Source organism: Periplaneta americana, chromosome 11, assembly GCF_040183065.1.
Source record: "Periplaneta americana isolate PAMFEO1 chromosome 11, P.americana_PAMFEO1_priV1, whole genome shotgun sequence".
NCBI lineage: Eukaryota > Metazoa > Arthropoda > Insecta > Blattodea > Blattidae > Periplaneta > Periplaneta americana.
Genome location: NC_091127.1, coordinates 163,634,561 through 163,658,873, shown reverse-complemented (window position 1 = coordinate 163,658,873; position 24,313 = coordinate 163,634,561). Strand labels below are relative to the sequence as shown.

Below are 24,313 nucleotides of genomic sequence, written 5' to 3'. Positions count from 1 at the left end.
AAAGTCAAAGCACGAATAACATGTAATTTCCAGGTAAAAAACACATTTTTCCTTTAAGCAAGTTACCTTCAAGTGCATGCTTCAAAAAGTCAAGAACCACGCTTATTACTCCTCAACGCAGTATTTGTACAAAAATAATAAATAATTTTGTGAATAAGTAATTCAGACACAAGGTCCTGCTTAAGTTCAAAACAGTGTTTAATCTGAGAGCTACGATTTAGGAAGGAGAATGGAAAAAGAAATTCCACCCACCTGCAGAGTAACGCTTCAGTTAACAGGGGTGGTTTGTAAGAGCCGTGAGAGGTATTGGTGGCACTTGTATCTCTTCTGCTCTCCGCACTCCCACCAATACCTGCACTACCACTGCTGTGGCCACTCCCACTACCACTACCGCTCCCATTCACAGGAGAGCAACACTTCCTGTTAAATGCAAAGCAATTTTAGTAATCCTTGCTTTCACGCTATACTTATCGGTATGGGGTGCATTTGTGACGGTATAAGTAATTTAATTAATTATATTCACGTTTGGAAAAAATCATACATGTATCAGTTAATAAAATCAATAACAATTCCACTTTTATGACACATTTTAGCTTGTGTGTAATATTCCTTTTGTTCCTGGAAGTATGTGAAAACCTAGTAAAAGAACGACTAAATGCCTCTACTACAGAAAAATTTATAACGGAAAAGTATAATAGTACATTATGCAACGAGCCTATAATGGTAGTAATTAAGACGCGAGTATGTTTATGAAACGAGCACAAGCGAGTTTCATAATTTCCATAAGAGTGTCTTAATTACCATTATAGTCAAGTTTCATACGATTTTTATGCTCGACCATATTGATTTTTTCCGGAAATTGGTGAAATGAATATGCGAGAATGTTCTTTGTGAAAGGCTGGAAGATGACGGTGAATGGATGTTAATTTGTGTGTTGTTTTTTTTTCGACTGAGTTTAATACTGTCTAATCTCGCGCTAGTTGTCTTTCGATTGCATATCCGAGAATAATCGATACTTGCGCTTTCATATTGCTACAATGGTACAGTATTTTCTGATTGGTGGAACACCTGATCTTTAATGAATAGGTGTACTTTAATGAGGTCCATTAAAGGACTGCTACCAGGTATATGATTACTACATTTCGGCATAGTCGAGCATAAATAAATTAAAATGTATGTTAAAACAATAATGGATAAAATAAGTTGTAACTGTTCCTAATGTACAAGCGTTATTAATTTAATAACAAAGGGCATGAATTAGCAAAAATGCCCCCAGAAACAAAACACTCAAAACTTTCATCTACAAAAAATTTCAACATGGTTGTTAATGTTGAAAAATGAAGACAACCTGTGCCAAAAATGGCATCTATATTATGAAAACATATCCATAGGTGAGGTTAATGGTAAGAAACTTTGGAACTAGCAAATTTTAATCACTTGGCACAAAAATTTTAGTAAGTTAAAAAAAAAACGCCATAACACGTCATACAAAAGAAAAAGACTATTTGAGAAAACTATATATAGTACACAGAGTAACATCAAATCTTCAGAATAAAATTTTAGAAATGGAGATACTATACAAGATATCTTTACAGACTGATTAAATACAGTATCAAAATGTTTTGAAACTTACTATTTTATTGAAATATTCTAAAGAAAGAAATGAAGTTGGAAATTTCTTACAAAATAAATGTTACATTTTAAAAATAAGTTAAAATGCAGTACCGGTACGTACTTTCAGAGTAACATGAATATGAGAATTTTGCAAGTAATTATATTAGGCCCATTATTAAATAAAAATAACTTAACACATTAAATAAGCTTTAACATTACAATGAGAAGAGTTCAACCGGCACCGTGGATCGTGTCCCGGCATAGCTCAGTTGGAAAGAGTGCTCAGCGTGCAGAGCTGAGAGGTCCCGGGTTCGATTCCCAGTGCCGGAACGAATTTTTCTCGAATTAAAAGTGATAATACACATTGACTTCTTCATAGTAGTCGTGATAATATTCAATGAGGGTGGCGAGACCTCATATAATGTATATGTGATGCTTTAAAAATTTGTTGAATGGATTTCAGCAGTAGCGGGTAAAGAAATATAAATTAATTACATTAATAATAAAATGATGTTGAGAAAGATAACAAGTTGCCTTCACTTTAGATAATTATCTAAAGTGAAGGAGTGGCTAAGATAAGCCATTTGTAATCCGAATGTTTGATTTCAAAAAACATATTTCAATAATAGATTTCTTGTACCTCCATTGTGTGTTAAGCAATTAAATATCATCACTAGTGCTATAAAAGGCACTGCTACTGAATGTTATTATACAAAGCCGAAACGGAGTTTTAAAAAAGAAATGGATCGCAATGACTAGATATTTTTACATAAGATCAGAGCTATATGCTGAAAGAAATTGACTGTAGTAGTAATACAATGAATAATAAGGCTGTTAATTTACAACGCAGTTCAATTAAATGTTATTAAATTTTGCGAGTGTATTCATCTTATGGGTTGCGGAGATGGCATCGTAATATGTGTTTAAATTCATAGTGGCATCGAGCATATGTGACTAAAGAACGGTCCCATAGCGTTATGTTTGTCTTTTGAGCACTGTGTTACAATAATGTCATAGTTGTTTATGATTTTGTTCTGTTCGCATGAAAAGGAACTTAATAAATCAAATTTTGAGCAGTGTAAATTAGTTGTCTGTTGTATCTTCCTAGAAAATTACGAGGGTCATTTCATAAATAATACACACGTTGGTAGAACTGTGAAGTGGATGAAGCAACATCAATGAAAATTATGTCAGTTGCCATTGAAGGCTTAAGGAAAAAGGACGTGTGTTTGTTTTGTTCATAGCATAATCTGTGTTCAGGTAACGAGAGCTAGAAATGGAGTCTACACGTTTCTCAGGCACTGTGACGATTGAAGATCAAATATCGTACATTAAGATCGAATATTTACGTGGAAGAAATCATTTGGTGTGATTCGAAGTGTCTAATCCACGTTTAATAAATTGTGACAATTAAAAAAAAAAAAAAGCTTGATCTTCACCGTCGAATCTTTGTTTCCACAAGTTTGCAATGTTCAGACATTTCTGATTCTGTTCACCAGTCAAACAGTGAGGGGCCATTCGCGCAGAAATTTGTTCCTTCTTCAACTCATTTTGTCAAAATACTGAATTCTGAAGTTAGTGGAATATGAAAGTTCTTCACACGTTCCTCGATTATCTTCTTCAAGAGCATCCACCACAAGTTTTACACTGTCTTCATCTGTTGATGTTTTCGGCCTTCCTAGTATGTGCTGACACGACCATCATGAAAACGAGTAGCCCAATGAGAAACTGTATTACAATCCACTGTAATTCACCACAAATTGCACTCAAAGCACTGTGGATTTCTGTGGGGTTTTTGCCATGTAAAGATTCTATCTTTAATCTTCAATTGTCACAATACCTGAGACACGTGTAGGCTCCATTTCTAGCTTTCGTTGCCTGAACACAGAGTATGCTATGGACGAAACGAACACACGTGCTTGTTCCTCAAGCCTTCAACTACAACTGACGTAATCTGCATTGGTGTTGCTTCATCCACTTCACAGTTCTACCAACATGTGCATTATTTATGAAATGACCCTCGTAGAAAGAAGTTCAGAGCAAGACATGTACAAGCGCAAGAATAAATACAAGTATCATGTTCAAAGTTAAACAAGATTTTGGTAATTTTCCAGGCTGGGCAACTCTGACTTTTTGAAGAATGCATGTTTATAGAGAATTCTATCTAAGAAAATTATGGACAATTAATTGGTTCTTTTCACCTATTTTATTTTTTTTTAGTATTCAAGCGGATGTAATATCTCTAGTTACTAGAGTTGATGACTTTTATTCCAGTACTGTACCTATTACTGGATCCAAGACTGGAATCTGCTGCTGGTCCACTTTTTCCTTCCTCATCTGTGCTCATTAATGATCTATTTGCTTCTATTTTTGACTCCCCTGACTCATCTGAGAGAGTAGTTTTCGGTTTACTCTCAAAGAAACTGAAATTAAACAAATGTCAATAATGCAGTTGGCATCAAACCATTAAGTCTCGCAATACTATTGTCTTACAATTCCACAGCAATAACTCAACAGTTGTCATTATGATCATATTTCTAAGTGATACAAAGTGTTAAAAGCGTGTAATCAAGATGTATAATCAAGACGAGATAAGTTACTGGTATATATTATTTTCAAGAACACATATACAGTAAATATAATATTTGGTTTCAGGTCATTACGTCGAAGGACAGCAGGTCTAATAAAACATGAAGTCTAATAAAAAAATGTCCAATAATAACTCAAGTCTAAAAGAAAAATGTCTAAATAAAATTTACGTCTAATGTGTAAATTTCTAAATACCGGTAAAATGTATGTGTAATTTTCAAATAACTTTAACAATACTCACTAAAAAAGTTGACATTGTTACGATAATGACCATATGTTTCCTTAGTAATATGGTATCTTGTCAGTTTCAGAACATTTTTAGCAAAATGAATACATATACCGGTACTTGTACTATTAATTCGCCTGAAGGTAAAACAATTCTTATTCATAATAATTTCAACTACCAGTTAAAACTCCAAAGAACTATAAATAGTGTTATTTTCAATGCTCAATTATTCCAGCATTAAGCCTACTGTATTTCGCGTGTGCTCGTGTAAAGGAGGTTAAGTATGAATTGGCTAAAGTGGAATAAGTACAGATTTGAACTATCCACAATTACTTTTTTCTTGTGTTAAAGGGGTTTGTGACAAAGGGGTTTTGTTCAGTACCAAAGGAGAGAAGTTTACATACCTTGCAATTTGACTTGACCCCCTTTACACGAGCACCCGCGATTTTACCTCCAAGTTATATGTAATAAACAATAATATACAGATAACAAATGTATTATTGTTATAATTTAGGCATAATAGTATTAGACGTCATTGCAAGTTAGGTTAGACTGTGTAGTATTAGACATTTTTGTAAATTGGACTGGGTTGTATTAGACTTGGTTCCATAGGCAAAATGTCATTAGACTTACAAAATTAGACCTTCTGTCATTAGACTTAAAATCCTTAGACCTACTGATCTCTAACCATAATATTTATACCTACAGTATTCTGATATTTGTTAACTGCTTTAACCTGCTTTAGTTTTGTTACCGTAATAAACAAGTTATGACATGTGATTGTAAACTCACAATTTGATTACTTTATGTTGAATCGTGCTAATTCAATGCTAAAATTCACCATTTTCAATCATTTGTCTACAAATATAACTCTTCTGTGATGATCATACAAAGCAATATATTAAAATGTAAACCCGATATTTTTAAATACAATATGAAGAATCCACTGCAAGAATGATGGATGTCACTTTCTTGTCGAAAATGAACCAAGACTGTCAAGCATAGCTTAAGACTTATAGAATGTACATACAGAGTTATATGGCATTAACACTGATAGTCATTGTCCAGTAATGATCGGAAAATCACAGTTAAGCTTTGAGCGCTAAGCATTTCAAACTTTCAATTGCTTCTCCTGAGAAATGTATTCCAAATGACATCCATCATTCTTGCAGTGGACTCTTCATATGTATCATAGGTATCAATTAATCGTCTGTGCTTAGTATGTTTGGCTTTTCTATATCTTATATAATTATCTAAAAGTATTTGTTGAAATTATTACACTTACCGCTGAATGTTGTCATTGTAATTTAGCTGGTTGTAACTAGGAGGAGTTTCTGTTGACGACTTGCTGTCGTAATAGTCATGATGAGGCGAGATTTCACCAAGCATTACTGAGTCATGTTCCTGCAATGCATCATCAGCATGTAGAGATTTAAAATTGCATTTTTTGTGCAAATTTTTAATCCACTATAATAAATGAGAGAAAAACTGAAGGGAATTATAACAAACACACAAGCTTACTGTATCCTTATGTCTTTGATTACTCTACCTATGATGTATCTTACAAAAACAGCCAACTTCATTAACTTTAATTTATAACAAATTTCATTAAAGAATATTCGAAGCCAATATTGGACACCCTTTTCTTCTTCTGCTAAAGGAATTCACTTCTGACTAAACTTTTTTTTATCTTAGGTTTTATTTATAGCAATTTTAACTGCAGCTTCATTTCGTGACTGTCTGTCTGAAGTGGCACATTATTGTTGATAGACTGGAATGTTGTGACCTACTGCTAGTCCACCTACTCCATTACCATCTAGTAATCAGATCGGCAAACATGTCCACCATATGTACAATCAGTACAAAATTTAGATCTTGCAAAACATTATCTTTTGTAGTGAAAATAGGAACCAATCCGGATTTACCTTTTAAATAACAGACTCATAGTTATTTCATGATCGAGGAAAGCACTAAAAACTCCAATCTGAATGCCATTCCAGCATTTTATCACTCAGTTACCTTGCTCAGTTTTAACTTTACTTGTTTTTGTAAAATACGTTTCAATAATTACAAGAATGAGTTTGGAAATGAGTATACAATTAGCCTCAAATGTATTGTAATTATTAGTATCAAATACAAACTGTGAACTCATCATAAAATACAGAAATTAGCTCTTTAAAATATCACATGAATTTCCTATTTCAGTAACTTCTCTGAAACGAATTCTTATGATGAAAGAGAAATAATAGAGAATAACTTACAGAAAAGCTGTGTTCTTCTTGCGGAAGTTCTAATTTCAAATCTGGTTTGGTAATATCATCCATGAGACTTTCCATAAAAGTTGCCAGATCTCTGCACCGCTTTGACATCTGTTGTTTTTCTAGATGTCCATTGTTTTTTACCATCTATTACAAGAAAAATAAAAATGTCAGGTAATCATCTTCAACACAAAATTCACAATGATTGTGGACTCGCGTAAAAAAAGAGAACTTACAATTAAAGAACCAATATACGCAACATACCTCACTCAGCAAACTTCTAATTTCTTCCTGGATGATTTTACTTTCTTTGAGTACTTCTTCAGAGATCTGCAACGTGTCATCTTCGACAGGAGCCATGAACACATCAGCATTTTCAGGACCCTAAATGGAAAAGCGTACCGGTACTGTATTAAAATTTACAAATGTTTTTTTTCACTTGTATCTGCTACTTATAGGAAGCTTTTTTAATGAAACAAATGCATAAATATTTATTTCGATTCTTGAATGTATGTCAGCATATATTATATGTCTGGTATATTTGTGATTATTATTTTTTATTTATATTTATGATTTAATCACAAAGAAAAACATAGAGTAAATATTTACCTTGAGAACTCTGTGTTGCCCAACAACGAATTCAAGCTTCTTCGACCATGGATTAACGAAGCTGGACCACTCTGTTTCCAACAAGATGTAACCACCGTTGTGAGATCTAAAGCGGTAGGGTTTGCTGCGAAATGGAGCACCATTCTCTTGCATCACTGAAAAATATTGTAATGCTTTAAAAGTGTGTTAATAACCATACGAGCAAAGGCACACAACGTTTAGGTCTCACAACTAATAGCCAGTATTTCCAGAAGCTCTTTGTAAGATACGTAAGTGTGGTTATGATTTTAAAATACAGTATATGTAATGTGTATTGGAAGGGAAAATACTGGGCAAGAAAAGAGGAAGATCGAACAGAAAATACATCACAGACATGTTTAGTAGAACAACGTGCAACTATGAAGAATTTAAAAGAACAGCATAGGAAAGCGAAACATGGTTGCAGCAACAAGGCAGAGCCTTGAGAATTGACTGACTGATTGGACTGATTGACTGGACTGACTGACGCGACTGACAGGATTGATTGACTGGACCAATTGCCTGGACTGACTGCACTCACATGATTGATTGACCAGACTAATTTTCTGGACTGACAGAATTGACTGACTGGACTATAGTCTACTGATAGACTGGACTGACAGGACTGATTGGATTGACATGACTGATTGACAGGATTGACAGGACTGATAGACTGGACTGACAGGACTGATTGGATTGACATGACTGATTGACAGGATTGACAGGACTGATTGACTGGACTGACAGGACTGATTGGATTGACATGACTGATTGACTGGACTGACTGCGGGGCTGATTGATGGACTGACTGACAGGACTGACTGACTGGACTGACTTGACTGACTGAAAATAATGTTCACAATATCTAATCAAAATGAAAAACTCCAGAACTCCAATAATGGTATCGAACTACAACTCAAAAAAAAAAACTATAGTGACCAAAATGGGAATGGATTGATGAGTTCGTATCTTGATGGTAATAGTGAGGATGGACATTCCATGTATCATAATTACGTAAAGAGAAGAATTAGCACATAAAGTTTCACTTATTCTATGTAATGAATTCTGGAATAACAAATAGAAGTATTTAGTTAAAATATTAATTAACAAACAGCATTTAATAGGTCTATGCTAATTAAAGATTTTATTTCGTAGTTTTAAAACAAAAGCTCCATGAATTTAAAATGTATTAAACTGTATGTGGATTTAGAAAAAGGAAACACAGAGTAGTATTTAATTACATAGCCTTAGGCAGTCTCATCTTAGATAGAGAGAAAAGATGTAAAGGGTAGTATAATACTTAAGCTACACCCACCTATCTGGTAAACTTCCTTTAGGAAAGGTAGGTCCTCTGGATGATAGAAATCCAGAACAGAATTTCCCAGCATCTCATGGGGCAGATACCCAAGGTACGGCATACATTCAGGATCTACGTAATTCAGCTTGCAAGTTGCAAGGTGGCGCGTGACAAACTTGGGAGAAGCACAGGTTTCTCCTGCATCTATATAGGTACCATAATTGTCACAAAGACAAGAAATGACAACACTGTAATAATTTTAAACTGCTGAAAATTACCACTTAATTAGACGGTTTTGTCCAAATTCAAATGTTAAATATTTTCGAACACTAAATTAAGATAAATCTTTCCAATGTAATTTCACTATTCATTTTGTCTTCATGTCCTAAATATTTCATTTTCATATATATATATATATATATATATATATATATATATATATATATATATATATATATATATATATACACGGAAGAAAGCACAAATTAATTTAATAGTATTTAAAAGCGAAATAATTTGAAAAGATCCATATTTTTAAACATGATGAGTAAAGAATAATTTATAATTTCTTGTATTTTGCAGATCAAATGCCAAGCACAACAACATCTGAAGAAGTCCAAATTTCATTAATGGTAAGAAAAAGCCATGAAATATTGAGTCATTTACATTGTAAATATTGATCTACATTAATGTTCGACTCGTATTTACTACCAAGATAATTTCTCTCCTGCAAATATTAATAAAAACAAGTACCTCAAATACAATAACATGGTAAAGTTGGTTAATATCATTCCCTTATATACTACAACAGATCCGTGATAAATTAAAAACTGACAGAAAAATGTTTAAAAACATTCAGACATAAAAATATGTAGAAAACAAATAGTAATTATAGAGGATATACTTCAAGATTACAGTTTAATTTAACTCGTATTTCTTACTGTAATAGATTCGGTTGTTAACACAAAGACACAACAGCAGAAAATTATTCATAAATACTGGGTGTTCATTTCAAAGTGTGTCATGACGTCACTGTTGTAAGTCAGCGATTTGAAGCGAGTTTCAGCTTTTATGTCAGAGAAGTTGCCTATTATTCAAGGCGTTCAATCTGAACTTGAGAACATCTACGGTATAACTTGCACGTCGTAGCAACAGATGGCAGTCTGTAAAGTCTATGTGCTACCATAACCTTTTTCGAACTGTGTTTTGCGCGGGCAAGTCGTATGCAGGGTATTTGTTATCGGTTGCGTACGGCAACATTCCACAACACAAATCAAATGCTCCGTGTCCATGTTGACCGTCCAAGTTAATGTCAACAAATACGTAAGAAATCGTCTTAACCATCTCCCCATTTCCCAACAGTAAGAAAAAAACTTACCTCAGTATGTATTTCCGAACAGTTCACATTCCTGCCACTACCGGCGCTGCCGTACATATCACTAAATACTCTTCAGAATGAACGCCGTACTTGCTAGGCAACTTCTCTGGCACATAAGTAATACACCTCTGCGGAAGTGTAGGAAGATTGAATTCTCTAGGCTCATCGACTAGCCACATGACGGCATACAGCGAGCCATGACACACTTTGAACTGAACTCGGAGTATTTGTATAAGGTTGTTTGCTTCTATCACTTCCATTATGTGATCATTCACAGTTAAAAATGTCCTGGCTTAAAAGAATTTTATTTAAAAGAAACTTCAGATACAAGAGAACAGGAAATAGCTCCTAGAGTACATGTTTTAAGTGTGTTAATTATTCCAACTTAGGATTTCGAATACTAATCATAGTATTAAGTAAGAGAAAAATATTCGAAGTCCATACTGATTGAAGCAGATAACCTTAAAAAGTTTTCCTAGACAGTAAATCCACAGTCTACTATATACAGTCACGAAACTTGAGTATTGAGGGTGCTAGAAACAACAGACTGTGACAGTACTATTTTGCATTGCCTGCAATGAGGTGATATCAGCGATCCTAGTGGTGAGCAACTATCTAATGTTGGCATATTTACTACGTATTGAGTTTCGCGACTGTATATAATAGACTGTGGTAAATCTCTCCCACTTTTATCCTTCTCCATTTCTTATAATGGTTTTTAAGAACAGAGTAATTTTGAAATGTGTATAAAATATAATCAGCAACAAGTAACATACCATACAACTAACTCACTCTGTTTTCTGAATTAATCCTCCATAACTCTTACAACAAAAAGTTTCTAAACGCAGTATGTATGATATATCTTCCAAATCATTGGCCAATTTGATCAAAAAGTCTGGCATGTTCTTTATGGGGTTGAAGGTGAGGAGAGAAGAGATAGTGCAATTAAGTTACAACCCATGAAATGTAACTATTCTCTCAACAGTTGAATTCAATCACATATTTGGAATTTTTTTCGGCCTAACATAGTAGCACAAACAATGGATTCAACAAGATGCCAGACTGCTATATGAGACAACAATGATAATGGACGAACACTATGCTCTACCTTGGATTCGAATCTACGCAAATTTTTTTTTATTTCTTTCAGAGCAGAAAACATCATAGCCGGACTTGGATAAACCTACACACACTTCGTCATCCAGTAAGCTAAGCTAGCTCATTTCCCATTTAATCTGTGTTATGAAGAGAAGAGTGGGAATATGTATGCAAATCGACTCCTAGCAGCTATGAAAAACTTCATGAAGCTTACCAAAAGACAGCAAGCCTCCCCACATGCTGTGCCAATGTTTAACACTGTAATTACCGGTACAGCTTTATTTTCATCATCGTGCCTTGGAACAGCGATGTCAGACAGGGACTAAACGGAGCGGAGCGCTCCACTAGACTGGTTGTGTGCTCCGGTGTTTCCACAGACATAAGCAAGTTCATGCTCCGATCTAGCTCCACAACCGGTATTGGAGCTTACAACTCTGACACTACTGCCTTAGAAGGTGCTTTTTTTTTTTTCCTTTGTATTCACAAACAGATCGAATTTAGAATATATTAAAAAAATATATTGAGCACTATTACTATAAATATTATGCTTGGTGAATTAGCTACTGCTAACTACAGATTTTATTAAAAACTACTCATGGTAGACCTGGAAAGAAAATTCTCTGAAGTCTAAACCATTTCTTACAATTATTGTACTTGAACTTCATATTTCCATATCAAACATAACAGTAAGATTCTGCTTTTATATTACTCTCGTATGTTACACAAGATAAATTTATTTTATTTTAATGGACAGGTACAAATTTCATAGGAATTATAGTAGAGAACGTTATTTTTTTAGCTTGTTATTTAACGACGCTGTATCAACTACTAGGTTATTTAGCATTGGTGGGATTGGTGATAGTGAGATAGTATTTGGCGAGATTAGGCCGAGGATTCGCCATAGATTACCTGACATTCGCCTTACGGTTGGGGAAAACTTCGGGGAAAAAATCAACCAGATAATAGCTCAAGTAGGAATCGAACCCACGCCCAAGCACAACCCGGATCAACAGACAAGTGCCTTAGCCGACTGAGCTATGTCGGTGGTTAAGAACGTTATTCAGCATACAAAAATTTAAATCTTAAGACCAACTTACAAAAAAATTACTGAATTTTCATTTAGTGTTGTGGCCAAATGAAGGAAGAAATGTTAACACATTTTAATACAGATTCCAAAACGAATGCCAATTGAATATCGACCCCGACGGCATTAGAGCATTCGAGGCCTAGGGGTTCATTTCACTTTCCTTCCTCCTCTTTCTACTTTTCTGTTCCTAGTGCTGACCTGCTATGGCACTAAAATCGTCCTCCAGTGGCTTAAGGAGGGAAAGCTGGTGATCAACAAGATCTCCCAGCTAGGTCCAATGGACCCGTCGACCAACAGCAGGTGTGGTCCTCCAGACATTCTGGGGGTTGTGTGTGAATGAAGCAGCCACCAAAACGTTAAAATATGGTGTTCACTTAAATCGGCTACAACTTGCCATTTGCACTCCAATAAAATTTGTTAACACAATCTCAAGGGAAAAAATGGAACTCTATGCATCATAATCCACAGTTAATTCCCGATTTACCACGAAAATCGTCTGTAGCTGCATTTAGATTGGCAACAGGCCACGACTGTTTGGCCAAACACTTGCATAGAATTGGAATATATATCAGTCCCCTAACTGTCCATTGTGCAACTCAAACCAAGAAATGGATTCGGAACACCTCAAAATCTGTGCTTCAGTGGCTGACCATGATAATATCTTTGAAAAATATTGGAGTGCAAGAGGTCAAATGACTTTACTGTCAAACACCTGGGTCCACACCTGTGGAGTAACGGTCAGCGCGTCTGGCTGCGAAACCAGGTGGCCCGGGTTCGAATCCCGATCGGGGCAAGTTACCTGGTTGAGGTTTTTTCCGGGGTTTTCCCTCAACCCAATACGAGCAAATGCTGGGTAACTCATTTCACCGGCATTATCACCTTCATATCATTCAGACGCTAAATAACCTAGATGTTGATGCAGCGTCGTAAAATAACCCAATAAAATAAAAATAAAATCAAACGCCTGGCATTAGAAAACAACAACAACAACATGCTAATTGAATAGCAGTTTCCCAAAATATTTGTAGATTTACATTTTTTATGAAAGCAAAGAATAAAAATGCAGAATAAACTGAAATGGTACGTGCTGTCTATTAACCAAATATTATTACCAGTTCTTACAATGTCTTGGATCTTTCATTAGAGTATACCGGTATTTCAAAAGTACTCTGTATTATACTCCACTACTACTATAATTAGGTACACATAAATCCCTACCCATTCCCATAGTCACAATAAATTAATCTCTTTACAGTCAGTAACAAATATTAGATTCCCGAGTTATAAAAGTATAGTCGTAATTTCTAACAAATACTTTCAGCTTCAATATTAAATTTTGCACAATTTTTGTACTTTATTATATTTTTAGCTTCTTATGACTACACTCACGTTTATAGGCTGAGCAAATTAGTTTTGCAGTAATAACAAGAAACATGCTGTTACATCCTCCAGGGACACTCTCTGGGCTTGTGTTGCCCTCCAGTTCAAGAGGATTACTGTGAGGTAATAACTCCCGGAATGTCATGTTTAATTGGAAAGGTAGGTAAGAAACTTCTTTCTCTGTCACACCATAACCTGTAGACTTGAGACCTCGATACCTTCGTAAGGAGCAGTAGAAAGAGTTCTTTCCCGGGTGGGATCCACCTGAGGCATAATCAGTGTCAATTAAGTGATGGGAAAACTGTAATCTGTCACATTCATTTCATATATGAAGAATTACTGAAAGATACAACAATGTTACAAACAAAATAATAAACTACAGTTGTAGTCTTATAACTAGACCGCGGAACTTCATGTAATTGCATGCTTTTATTGTTTTGGTATATTGAGAAAGTAAAAATATAGTCCGACCATCGGATCTGTGCCCCCGTAAGATATGCGAACTGAACCTTAATTCCTTTTCAGCCTCGGCAATTCATTTCTCCCCCTGTATTCCTATTTCTCTCTTTTCTACCCCTCTCTCTTCCTCTCCCCCACTACTCACGATTTTGAGCCTTCTTGCGGGACAGTTTATTTGCACTTGCAGTCCAGTGTTGTCAACTCAACATGAATACTGTAGCACGGAGTGGTGAAAGAAATATTATTAAGCAAGTAATAGCATTTTGCATAAGTCAATCAGCGTCATTAGACCTACTTAAATTAAATTATGAATAAGTAATAATTAACCTTACAGTATTATAAGCAATGTTCAAGAGACATGACACTGTTTGACGGAAGTTTGGCAACATCCCTATTTGGCAAGGTTCGTGGCCTGCTGTTTCACGTAGTGGGAGAGAAACGGGTGGAATGGGGTGAGTAGAGGCGTTAACTTTTCCAAGAACGACGACAGCGCTGAAGGGGCATAGATCCGATGGTCTGACAATAGATCTTTGTCGATCATAGTTTTTACATTCGAATGAAGCCAACTTTTTGCATAAATGTATATTTCGAGCGTTTTTCCTTTCAAATGCATATATATTTTTATTTTGCATATTTAAATGCAGGGGTTCCCAACCTGTGTCGCGCAGCTCCATGGAGTGTGTCGCGAAATTTTGGAATTGAGAAATAAATTTTATGCCATCCAGAAAGTCTCTTCACAACGCATTTTTTTTATTTGCAACGAAGTCTTTGATATGTTACATTTTATTTTGAGACAAACTTTACCAATGAAACGTGAACACCTGCAACAATGCTCAACCATAAGGCCAGGTATAGAGAAAGTCTATGCAACCCACCAAGCACAGACTTCACATTAATTTAAACAGGCGAGTTTTGAAAAAGATAATAAAAATCTTTTATCAGACATCCAGCATAGATAGGTTGGGATTTTTGACACATACCTTTGTTTTTTTTTTTTCTAATGCCACTCAAGTTACTGCTTCTTTTAGAATTTTCGATTGCGTGTTAACATCAACCTATCTACAACACTGGATGTCCGACACTAATAGAAGTTGTTTTCAGTGCTGGAATGGCACCTTTTTGTTGCATTATCATGGAACTGAAATATGTATGAATAACTATGTACGGTATTTAAATATAATTCTTCTTTGAATTCTGCTTAGATCTTGGAAATCTTAGTTGGACAAAAAGGAGGTTAAATATGACAAAATTCCCATGCAGTGAACAGTAATCCCTTTTGATCCTAAAATTAGAGCAGAAGTTTAATTTTTTCACACAGTTCGGGACTAATTTTGAAAATTTTGACATTCCATCTCCCCGTCCGCTATAAAATACCTACACAGAGTTCGACCAACTTTTTCTCCAGAAGAAAAGAAGTGGTTATTATTGTATTTTCATTAATAAAGTCAAATAAGTATATTGCGATATCGTGGGTGTTCAGTAAAGTGTGTTGTAAGTCAAAAAAGGTCGGAAACTACTGTTTAAATGCATATATTAACATCTTACCTTGTTTTGCTCGATTTATTATTTATTTTCAAATTTTCTCTCTGATAAAAATAAGAATAATTTCCAAGAAATATAATAATTAAGTCAGAAATAATACCAATAATTAATTAATTATTGTTGAAGACATGAAATTGCTGCAACGACAATTGATACTTAACCCTAGTGTATAAGTTCTGTCGTTTTTCACTTTAACATGAGGCTAGCTGCTGCTGTGTGTACATACTGTATTAGCTGTGTAAGTGTAATGTTTCAGGAACCAGGGGTGAAAATACGCGTCGCCTAGATGGCATTAAGATTTTTACTACCTTTTACTCCGATTTCGTGAAACATAAATGAATGTACTTAGACACCTGCCACATAAAATCAAGTATTGTTGAGGTCATGAAATTGCTGCAAAGACAATGCTGCTAGTGCACTCTGATTTCATAGAAACAAAACTGAATATATTTAAATGCCTGCGGCAATGAAGTCTCATGGAGTGTAAATTTTCATTTCAACAAGTTTTACTGCACAATCAAGCAAAGAACCAGCACAGGATCGCTCTGCTTACAAGTTTAACTGCCGACATGCCGAAAGAAAAAATAGCAGAAAAGATTTATTGGAGAAATGGGTTTCTGAAGACAAATATTTTTCTACCGATAGAAAAGCATAAAGTTCCGTGGTCTAATTATAATTAACTGCTTCTTACGTAAGAAACAAATTTATTTATTATTTACTTTTATTATTTATGTATTTATTTTCCTAATAATTGTAACATAAAATACAGGGTGTATCACGAGGTTTTCCCCCGGTTTATTGAGGTGATTCCTGGTGTTATTTGGAACAAAAAATGTAAATACAGTAATGGGGTGACATTCATAATTAAGGAGTTACGGCAATTTGAAAAAAGCAGACAAAAACTTTATTTAAGGATGTCACTGACAAAAATGGAAATCATAGTTAGAATACAAACAAGTGCTTGATTTTGTACCAGTCTCTTGCATTTAGAGTGGATTTAAAGCAAATGTTCAAAATTTCCTCTCTGCATCTGAAGGCAAAGATTCGCACGGGTGTGAACCATGCGTGTAGCATTTCATAACTTCACATGTTCGTTCCTTATTGTTGCTTCAGCATCGAGAATGCGTTGAATCAACTCTTCTCGTGTTTGCACCCTAATCTGGTACACGATGTCTTTCATCACATGCAGTAATCTAGGGTGTTAAATCTGGGGATCTGACAGGCAAACGGTTGGCATGATTGTGTGGTTCTAAATGCTGCACCTTTTGCACATGAGAAGGATACAGTCCGTTCTTATGAAGAATTCTCAATACCTTGGAATGTGAAACGTTAAATCTTCCCCCACACATCGTTAGTCCTGTGCAAACGTGTCTATTGCTACATACACTATGGTGTGTTTCGAAAATCTGTTTTAACTCCTTAACCCCAGCATTACTCAGGTGGGGTGTGGTAAACCCCAGTGCGTATATTTCAACGAAAATCTAAGAGATGGAGCTAGTGTGTACTCTGTGCATCTGTATACCTTTCAATCACATCCAGAAGAGTTCACTTAAGAAATTGTTTAAGTGAACTAAGAATAGTATATTTAATTGCGTTTATCTGATTTCTGAAACTTGCGGAAAAATATATTAGTTATTTAAAATGGGGTTTGTGAAACCCCACCTGAGCAATGGTGAGAATATTTATAACGTGAGTAACGCAGGGTTAATTATGAATGTCACCACATTACAGTATTTACATTTTTTGTTCCAAATAACACCAGGAATCACCTCCGTAAACCGGGGGAAAACCTCGTGATACACTCTGTATAATATAAACAGATAAAAAATTAAAGATCTTTAACTTTAATACATGTAAGATTGTGTTTAACCTTCTACTTATGGATAAATTTTAGCAATCACTAAAAACCAAATTTTTCAGTGCTAGCAGAATTATGCATTGTTAATTTCATCTTTATATGTACTCAATTTTATTTTCTCAGTTTTAACATCACATATTTCATATAGAATTACAGTATGTCGATTATTACATACCTTTAGTGTTGGAGTTGGAAAGAGGCGTGATAACACCAGATGTAATGTGATTTGCAAATGCTGTGCGATCTCTTGGATGAACAAAATCTATAAAGGACCGCCCTAGCCACATGTCCTTTGGAAATCCCACAACATCTGTGATACTAGGCGTGGTGAAAACCACCACGCCATCTTGCATCGACACCACCACACAGAATTCACCCTGCAACAGAAGATACAGCACCCAGGGCAGAGCGTCATGTTTGGGGCTCAAGCCCCAAACATGTCACAATGAGGTAAAGTCAAATAAAACTGACTTAAATGTAAATTTCCATATAAAATATATACAAAAATTGTTTTTCTGATATAAGTTATAACAACAAAAATAAGTCAGCGTCTTTGATATGTAATATTCATTTAGCCTCTGAACTAAAGAAATTGCAGCTTCTAAAAATGCATATATAGTTTTGTTCAGACTAAATTATGACTTGAGTTTATGTATTAGCATTTCTTTAAAAGGTTACTTGAATGAACGCAGTTCTAATGTCAACTTTTCTTTGTGTTAATGCTAACTCCTAAACTGTGTTGGTTTTAATCTAATCTGATTTCTTCGAGATGAAATAAAATAAAGATAAAACATAGGCATAATGAAAAAACAGAAATTCGTGTTAATAAATATATAGTAGGCTTATCCCGTGTATTACATATAATCATAAATAATATATTTCATATAAGAAAATAAATTAAATTATTATATAAAAGCACACGCGGAAAAACAAAATCGACAATAAAATTGTTTTATAAAAAATACATCAATTTAATTTGAAAGTTGGTGCTGAAGAACACATAATCAGGTGTTACTGATAGTATTTATCTGTATTTAATACAACGAAGTTACAAAGTAAAATAAATGGGGTTAAATAACTAATAAATCAACTGACGAATTAATAAACATCAAATAAATAAATAAAAATAAATAAAACAGCGTCATCCTTTCATACCAGATAGCAAAGACAAGCACATTAGCAAGATAACACACATCTCAAAGAGCCAAGTTGACTCAAGCAATGCAGCAAATTGCTGCAGACTAGAAGGCAGTAAGAGTGAGGAGTAACACTGTGATTTGCTTTATTTATACAAAATATAAAAAAATTTAAAAATATCAAAGTCCTGGGATCTACAGAAAATAATTTCCATTTAATTAATTTACTCTGGCCAATTGAGTTAGAAGGAACATTCGATATTTCGGAGAATGGCACTGACTTGTTTAAATGATCAAAAAGTTACATAAATCAGGACCAGTGTCCAATATGAAAACCTGTGTCTAAGGATTACCAGGATTACAATTTTTTTCTCTCTTTCTTAAGATATGTAAATTTGTTTCGGTTTTCGAAAGAGATTAATTTAAACGAATTAAATACCGTATACAGTAAAGATATTCCTCTAAATTAATCGAATATATATTGAAAAACTTTAAAATAAAGCATCATTTGGACACCAAGTTACGACATAGCCTTGCACGTATGTTACTTCTTTGCAAAAAGAAAAGAGTATAAAGATGCAATGGGCAAGATCATCTTAACAATTTTAGTTCCCTTTTTCCTGTCTAAATATATTTTGGTAAAATGCAATTAAGTGATATATTTCATCACGCATTTCTTGAACTTTCTATACCGGTAACACCGGTAACACCTCATGTAAACTAGCATATTTGTAGTTTGTACATCATTTTATTCATCATTTCTAAAAGATGCCATTAGCAGAATTTATTTATAATTTATATAGAACTATTATTATTGTATGTCCCAGAAAAAAGTGGCCGGCCGGCCAGCCACACCCTGCATGGTTTCCGCTGCGTGCTAACCGTTTCTCCCGCGCAATCGAGCTCTAGTAGCCATATGGTATTCAGTATGCTTAAAAGTCGTGTAATAACACTCTCGATTCTTCAAGTGTACAGCGTTAATGTATAAAGTTTAGTGAATATTGTGTATTTAGGTAATGCCTAGCAACAAATTTTCACTGTGTGAATGTGTGTATATGTACAATATGTACATAAAAGGCAGAAGGTCGTGTGTGAAAACACAACGAAAATTTCGAATAAAGTTTCCAAACAGACCTGTGCCTTCTGCCAAAACAATTAGACGACTCGCCAAAAGATTTGAAGAAACAGGCTCAGTGAAGAATCGCAAATCAAGCAGAAAACGTAGTGATCTAATGCGGAATGTTTGTCAAGTTAATTTTCAACAAGATTCCGCCATTGCTCATACAAGTGCCGTATCAATGAGGGAATTGAGGCGTATTTTCGGTACGAGACTAATCAGCAGGGAAAGGATTTATATGTAAATACATATTTACTTATAAAGCTAATATAATTTATATTTTGCATTATCTTTATGTTTCACAATGTGTAGGGTTGAAAAATCCTACTTTTATTTTCCATATTTTTCCATATTTTAGAGTTTAGTACATATTTTCGTTAATTTCCATATATTTTCCATATTTCATATAAAACAGTCCATATTATATTAGGTTTAACAATAAAACAAAACAAAATTCCATTAACTTTTAAAAATACATTTCAACAATAGAGATTTAAACACATGTTCAGTAATCCCTTTAACATCAGAGTTATTTGAAAATTAGCAGTCCTATCAACAATGGGAAAGTAAGTTACAAAACTGTATTAATTTAATTTAAAATTTTTAACAGACTTCAGTTGTGCAGCTCAACAGTTAAATGCCAGTCAGAGTACACATAGGTTCAGTTTTGTAAATCATACTATAAAGACGGTAAATATGCCAAAAGTACGTCATTCAGTCAATTTAAAATCAAAACTAACAAGTTACATTTCAGAATTTAAAGAAGATGGTTTATCAACTGACAATAAAATATTATTTTGTAATTTGTGTCAGTGTGCAGTATCATCTACACAAAAGTTCCTGGTGCAACAACACATTACAACTAGTAAACATCAGGCCAACAAACAACTAAATTCCAAGCAGAGACAATTGTTTTTAACACAACCAACAACATCGAATGTAAGATCTGAGTTTAACATCGACCTGTGCCGTTCTCTCATCTCTGCTGATATTCCTCTCTACAAACTAAAGAATAAGGTCTTCAGGGAATTCCTTGAAAAATATACTCAACATACAATCCCGGATGAGTCAACACTTAGGAAGACGTATGCTCCATCCATCTACGATGAGACAATACAGAAGATAAGAGATGAAATTAAAGATAGTTCAATTTGGGTTTCCATTGATGAGACTCCCGACAAAGAAGGTAGACTTGTTGGTAATGTAGTTATCGGTTTGTTAAGTGAACAATATTCTGAACGAATTCTTTTACATTGTGATGTTCTAGAAAAGTGCAATAACAAAACTATAGTTAAACTGTTCAACGAAGCTATGGGTATCCTGTGGCCAAAGGGTATTATGTACGATAATGTGTTATTCTTTATTAGCGATGCTGCCCCTTATATGGTCAAAGCTGGACAAGCATTATCTGTTGTATATCCTAAATTGACTCATTTTACTTGTGTGGCGCATGCATTTCATCGTGTGGCAGAAGTGGTCAGAGACAATTTCCCTAAAGTAGATTTGTTGATTTCATCAGTGAAAAAAGTATTTCTCAAAGCTCCCAGTAGAGTTAACGTGTTGAAAGAAATGTACCCTGAAATTCCATTGCCACCAAAGCCAATTTTAACTAGATGGGGTACATGGCTAGAAGCAGTTGAATATTATGCCGAACATATAGACTCTATTAACAATGTTCTCCTTGCATTGGACTCTGAAGATGCAGTCTCAATTGATACTGCGAAAACAGTTACCTGTGACATAAGTGTGAAGAATGACTTAGCTCACATTCAGCATACATTTTCATGCATCATAAAAACGCTCAAAAGTCTCCAAAATAGGCACCTTTCACTATCTGAAAGTTTTGAAATTATAAATAGTACTGTGGAACAACTGAATCGTGGTAGAGGTAAAGTTGCAGATGCAGTAAGAGCTAAGGTGGACACTGTACTTTCAAAAAACCCTGGATATGAAGAACTACAAAAGGTTGTTGCTGTGATGAGTGGTGAATCAACAGTGAAGATTAACTTGGACTTATCCCCAGCAGACATTGTGAAATTGAATTATGTACCAGTTACTTCTTGTGACGTCGAACGCTCTTTTAGTCAGTATAAATCTATCCTCAGAGACAATAGAAGAAGATTCACTTTTCAGCACTTGAAAGAAATGTTTGTAACCTATTGTTATGGTAACAGACAATAAAAATTGTGTTTTGTTGAAACTACATTGGAAGATAAGGTACGTCCATTATATTTTTTGTTTAGTTTGATTAAAATGTACCAATATTTAACGTACATAGTCATTTTTTTATAATTTTAAGTCCATATTTAATTCCATATTTTGGTAAAAATCCATATTTAATTCCATATTTTGGTAAAAATAACTACATATATATTTACATATTTCATATATTTTTAGTCCATATAAATCCGTTCCCTGCTAATCAGTAATAATTTGAGATCTCCACGAAGCCCAGATCAATTACATCTCTCCCCCCTCTTCGCAATTGAGCCATCATATAGCCAAATGGCTGGTCTCGAAATTGAGACAAATCAACAAGGCTCATGACAACAATCACCTCCTACATAATAGCCAAATTGGCTAGTCTCTTATATGAGACAACTCATCCTGCCTAAGGTATTCCGTGGTTTTCCTCAGGCGTAAGACAAATGTCGGGATGAGCCCTATAAGAAATGGGCCACGGACCTATATGCCCTTCCCCATATATATTTCCCTTTATTATAAACGACGTATGCCCTAGTTCAGAACATATAAATTGTCTATTAAATATACAAGGTCACTCAATTAGTCGCAAATTGAAAGGACAGGGACCTCTCAAATTGCAGATTTAGATTTCACGGCGCTTCTTCCAACGGCCTTCACATGCTTTGTCATCGAACAACAGATGACGGCGTCTTGCCATCCTAACGGCAAACACCAGCCGGCTCTTCCTCTTCCTGTTCCGTGATCACTTGATCAAATCTCAGTCCCCCTCGAGTATGTGGTACCTAAGAGGTTACGTCCAATTTCGGCTTCCCCTTCAAAATTTTCTAGAGTTCCTTCAGTGGAGCAGCGTAACCCGGAGTGAGACTAGTGGCCAACAGGCTTGGAGCTCACATATTTAGTTTTGTACAGCCCCCAACCCCTTGCAAGGACGCGTTTTGCGTACCTTTTAAAATTTTTCCTCCCAATTCTCTTTCGATTTTTCGAATTTTTCGAAGCCCAGATGTAACACCCTGTGACTTTTATTTATGGGGAACACTAAAAGGTAGGGTTTATAGGGAAAATCCTCATTCTATAGATGAACTAAAAGATTATATACGAGAAGAAACCCAAGCTATCAATAATGTGGAACTTCAAAGTGTTGTTCATTCGTTTATCAGAAGATGTCAGTTCTGTGTGTATGAATCAGGAAATTGAAATCAAACACCTAGAAGCTCCGGACCTCCGTTGTGAGTGGCAGCAAACAGGGGGCCATTTTCAGCAACGACTGTGAGAATGGTGAGTCCAAATTATTGAACATTTATTGTTAATACTGTTATTTATTGGAGAAGCGTAGGAAAAACGGTTATGCACTCAGCAGAAACAACACAGGGCACGGCCAGTACTCTTTTCTGGGACGTATAATAATAATAGCTTTGTACATCCCATGTTTAATTGGGTAAGTATTTATATTGAGATACAGATTTTATTCCAGCTAGATATTAAAACAAAGAATCAAAATATACAAGATACAATTATCCAAGGAGGCTGTTTTCTTCTAAAGATACAAGATAATAAACAGGCTATGGAAGAATATGACTCAGTCATGGCATCTAAGGGAGAAGGCAGTATTGTCCTTAAAAATATCAAATTTTCTTTAACTCAATACCATCCCAGACTAACAACATACATTTTGCAATTCATTTTGCGTGATTTTCAGAAAAGTCTGTGAATATGTTAGAAATTTAATTTTTCAGTCGTTGACTTTACTACTTTATATATTTTTTGTTAGGTGTTAACCTTTACATAATAAATTGTGTGATGTATGAACGTTTTCGTTGACCATGTCAACATCATCAGATACACTCTGTCATTTTACAGTATCAATACTCTCAATGTTATCTACACAATTCACATACAATACATGTTTACTGTCATATGAAGATAAAACCTATTAAAAAATTATATGAATTAGTTTCATAATGTTGAATTGTGGATACCCCAACTGTCAACAATTATGGGTATATTCTTTGCAAATCATCACATGTGAACGATAATATGAACGATGTAATGATATGAAGCTAAAAGTAAGATAAAGTATAAAAATGAGCTAACTCTATTTAATGCTTTACTATGCATGTGAGGATTTGCAAATTACAATATTTTGTTACAAGGTATTCACTTTTCCATATCATAGTATAAAGTTCTGGCCTGTATCCACAATTCAACATTATAAAACTAATTCATATAATTTTTTAATAGGTTTTATCTTCATATGACAGTAAACATGTATTGTATGTGAATTGTGTAGATAACATTGAGAGTATTGATATTGTAAAATGACAGAGTGTATCTGATGATGTTGACATGGTCAACGAAAACGTTCATACATCACACAATTTATTATGTAAAGGTTAACACCTAACAAAATATATAAAGTAGTAAAGTCAACGACTGAAAAATTAA

The 24,313-nt window shown here is 34.6% G+C and overlaps 1 protein-coding gene across 11 annotated transcripts in view; it reads right to left on the bottom strand.

Moving 5' to 3' along the window:
- per (period circadian regulator) overlaps positions 1-24,313 on the bottom strand; it is a 280,779-nt gene that overhangs the window by 46,636 nt on the left and 209,830 nt on the right. For 10 of the 11 annotated variants that reach the window (XR_011334946.1, XM_069840390.1, XM_069840394.1 and 7 more), the window contains exons 6-14: positions 17,589-17,790; positions 13,564-13,818; positions 8,630-8,815; positions 7,297-7,451; positions 6,952-7,071; positions 6,691-6,834; positions 5,715-5,833; positions 3,897-4,037; positions 253-420 (exon numbers count right to left, since the gene is read on the bottom strand). Coding sequence is in view for 10 of the 11 variants with exons in the window: in XM_069840390.1 (XP_069696491.1) it covers positions 253-420; positions 3,897-4,037; positions 5,715-5,833; positions 6,691-6,834; positions 6,952-7,071; positions 7,297-7,451; positions 8,630-8,815; positions 13,564-13,818; positions 17,589-17,790 (1,490 nt within the window). In the remaining variant the exon portion in view is untranslated. The remainder of the gene's footprint in view (positions 1-252; positions 421-3,896; positions 4,038-5,714; positions 5,834-6,690; positions 6,835-6,951; positions 7,072-7,296; positions 7,452-8,629; positions 8,816-13,563; positions 13,819-17,588; positions 17,791-24,313) is intronic. The other variant, XM_069840397.1, reaches the window with a different exon arrangement.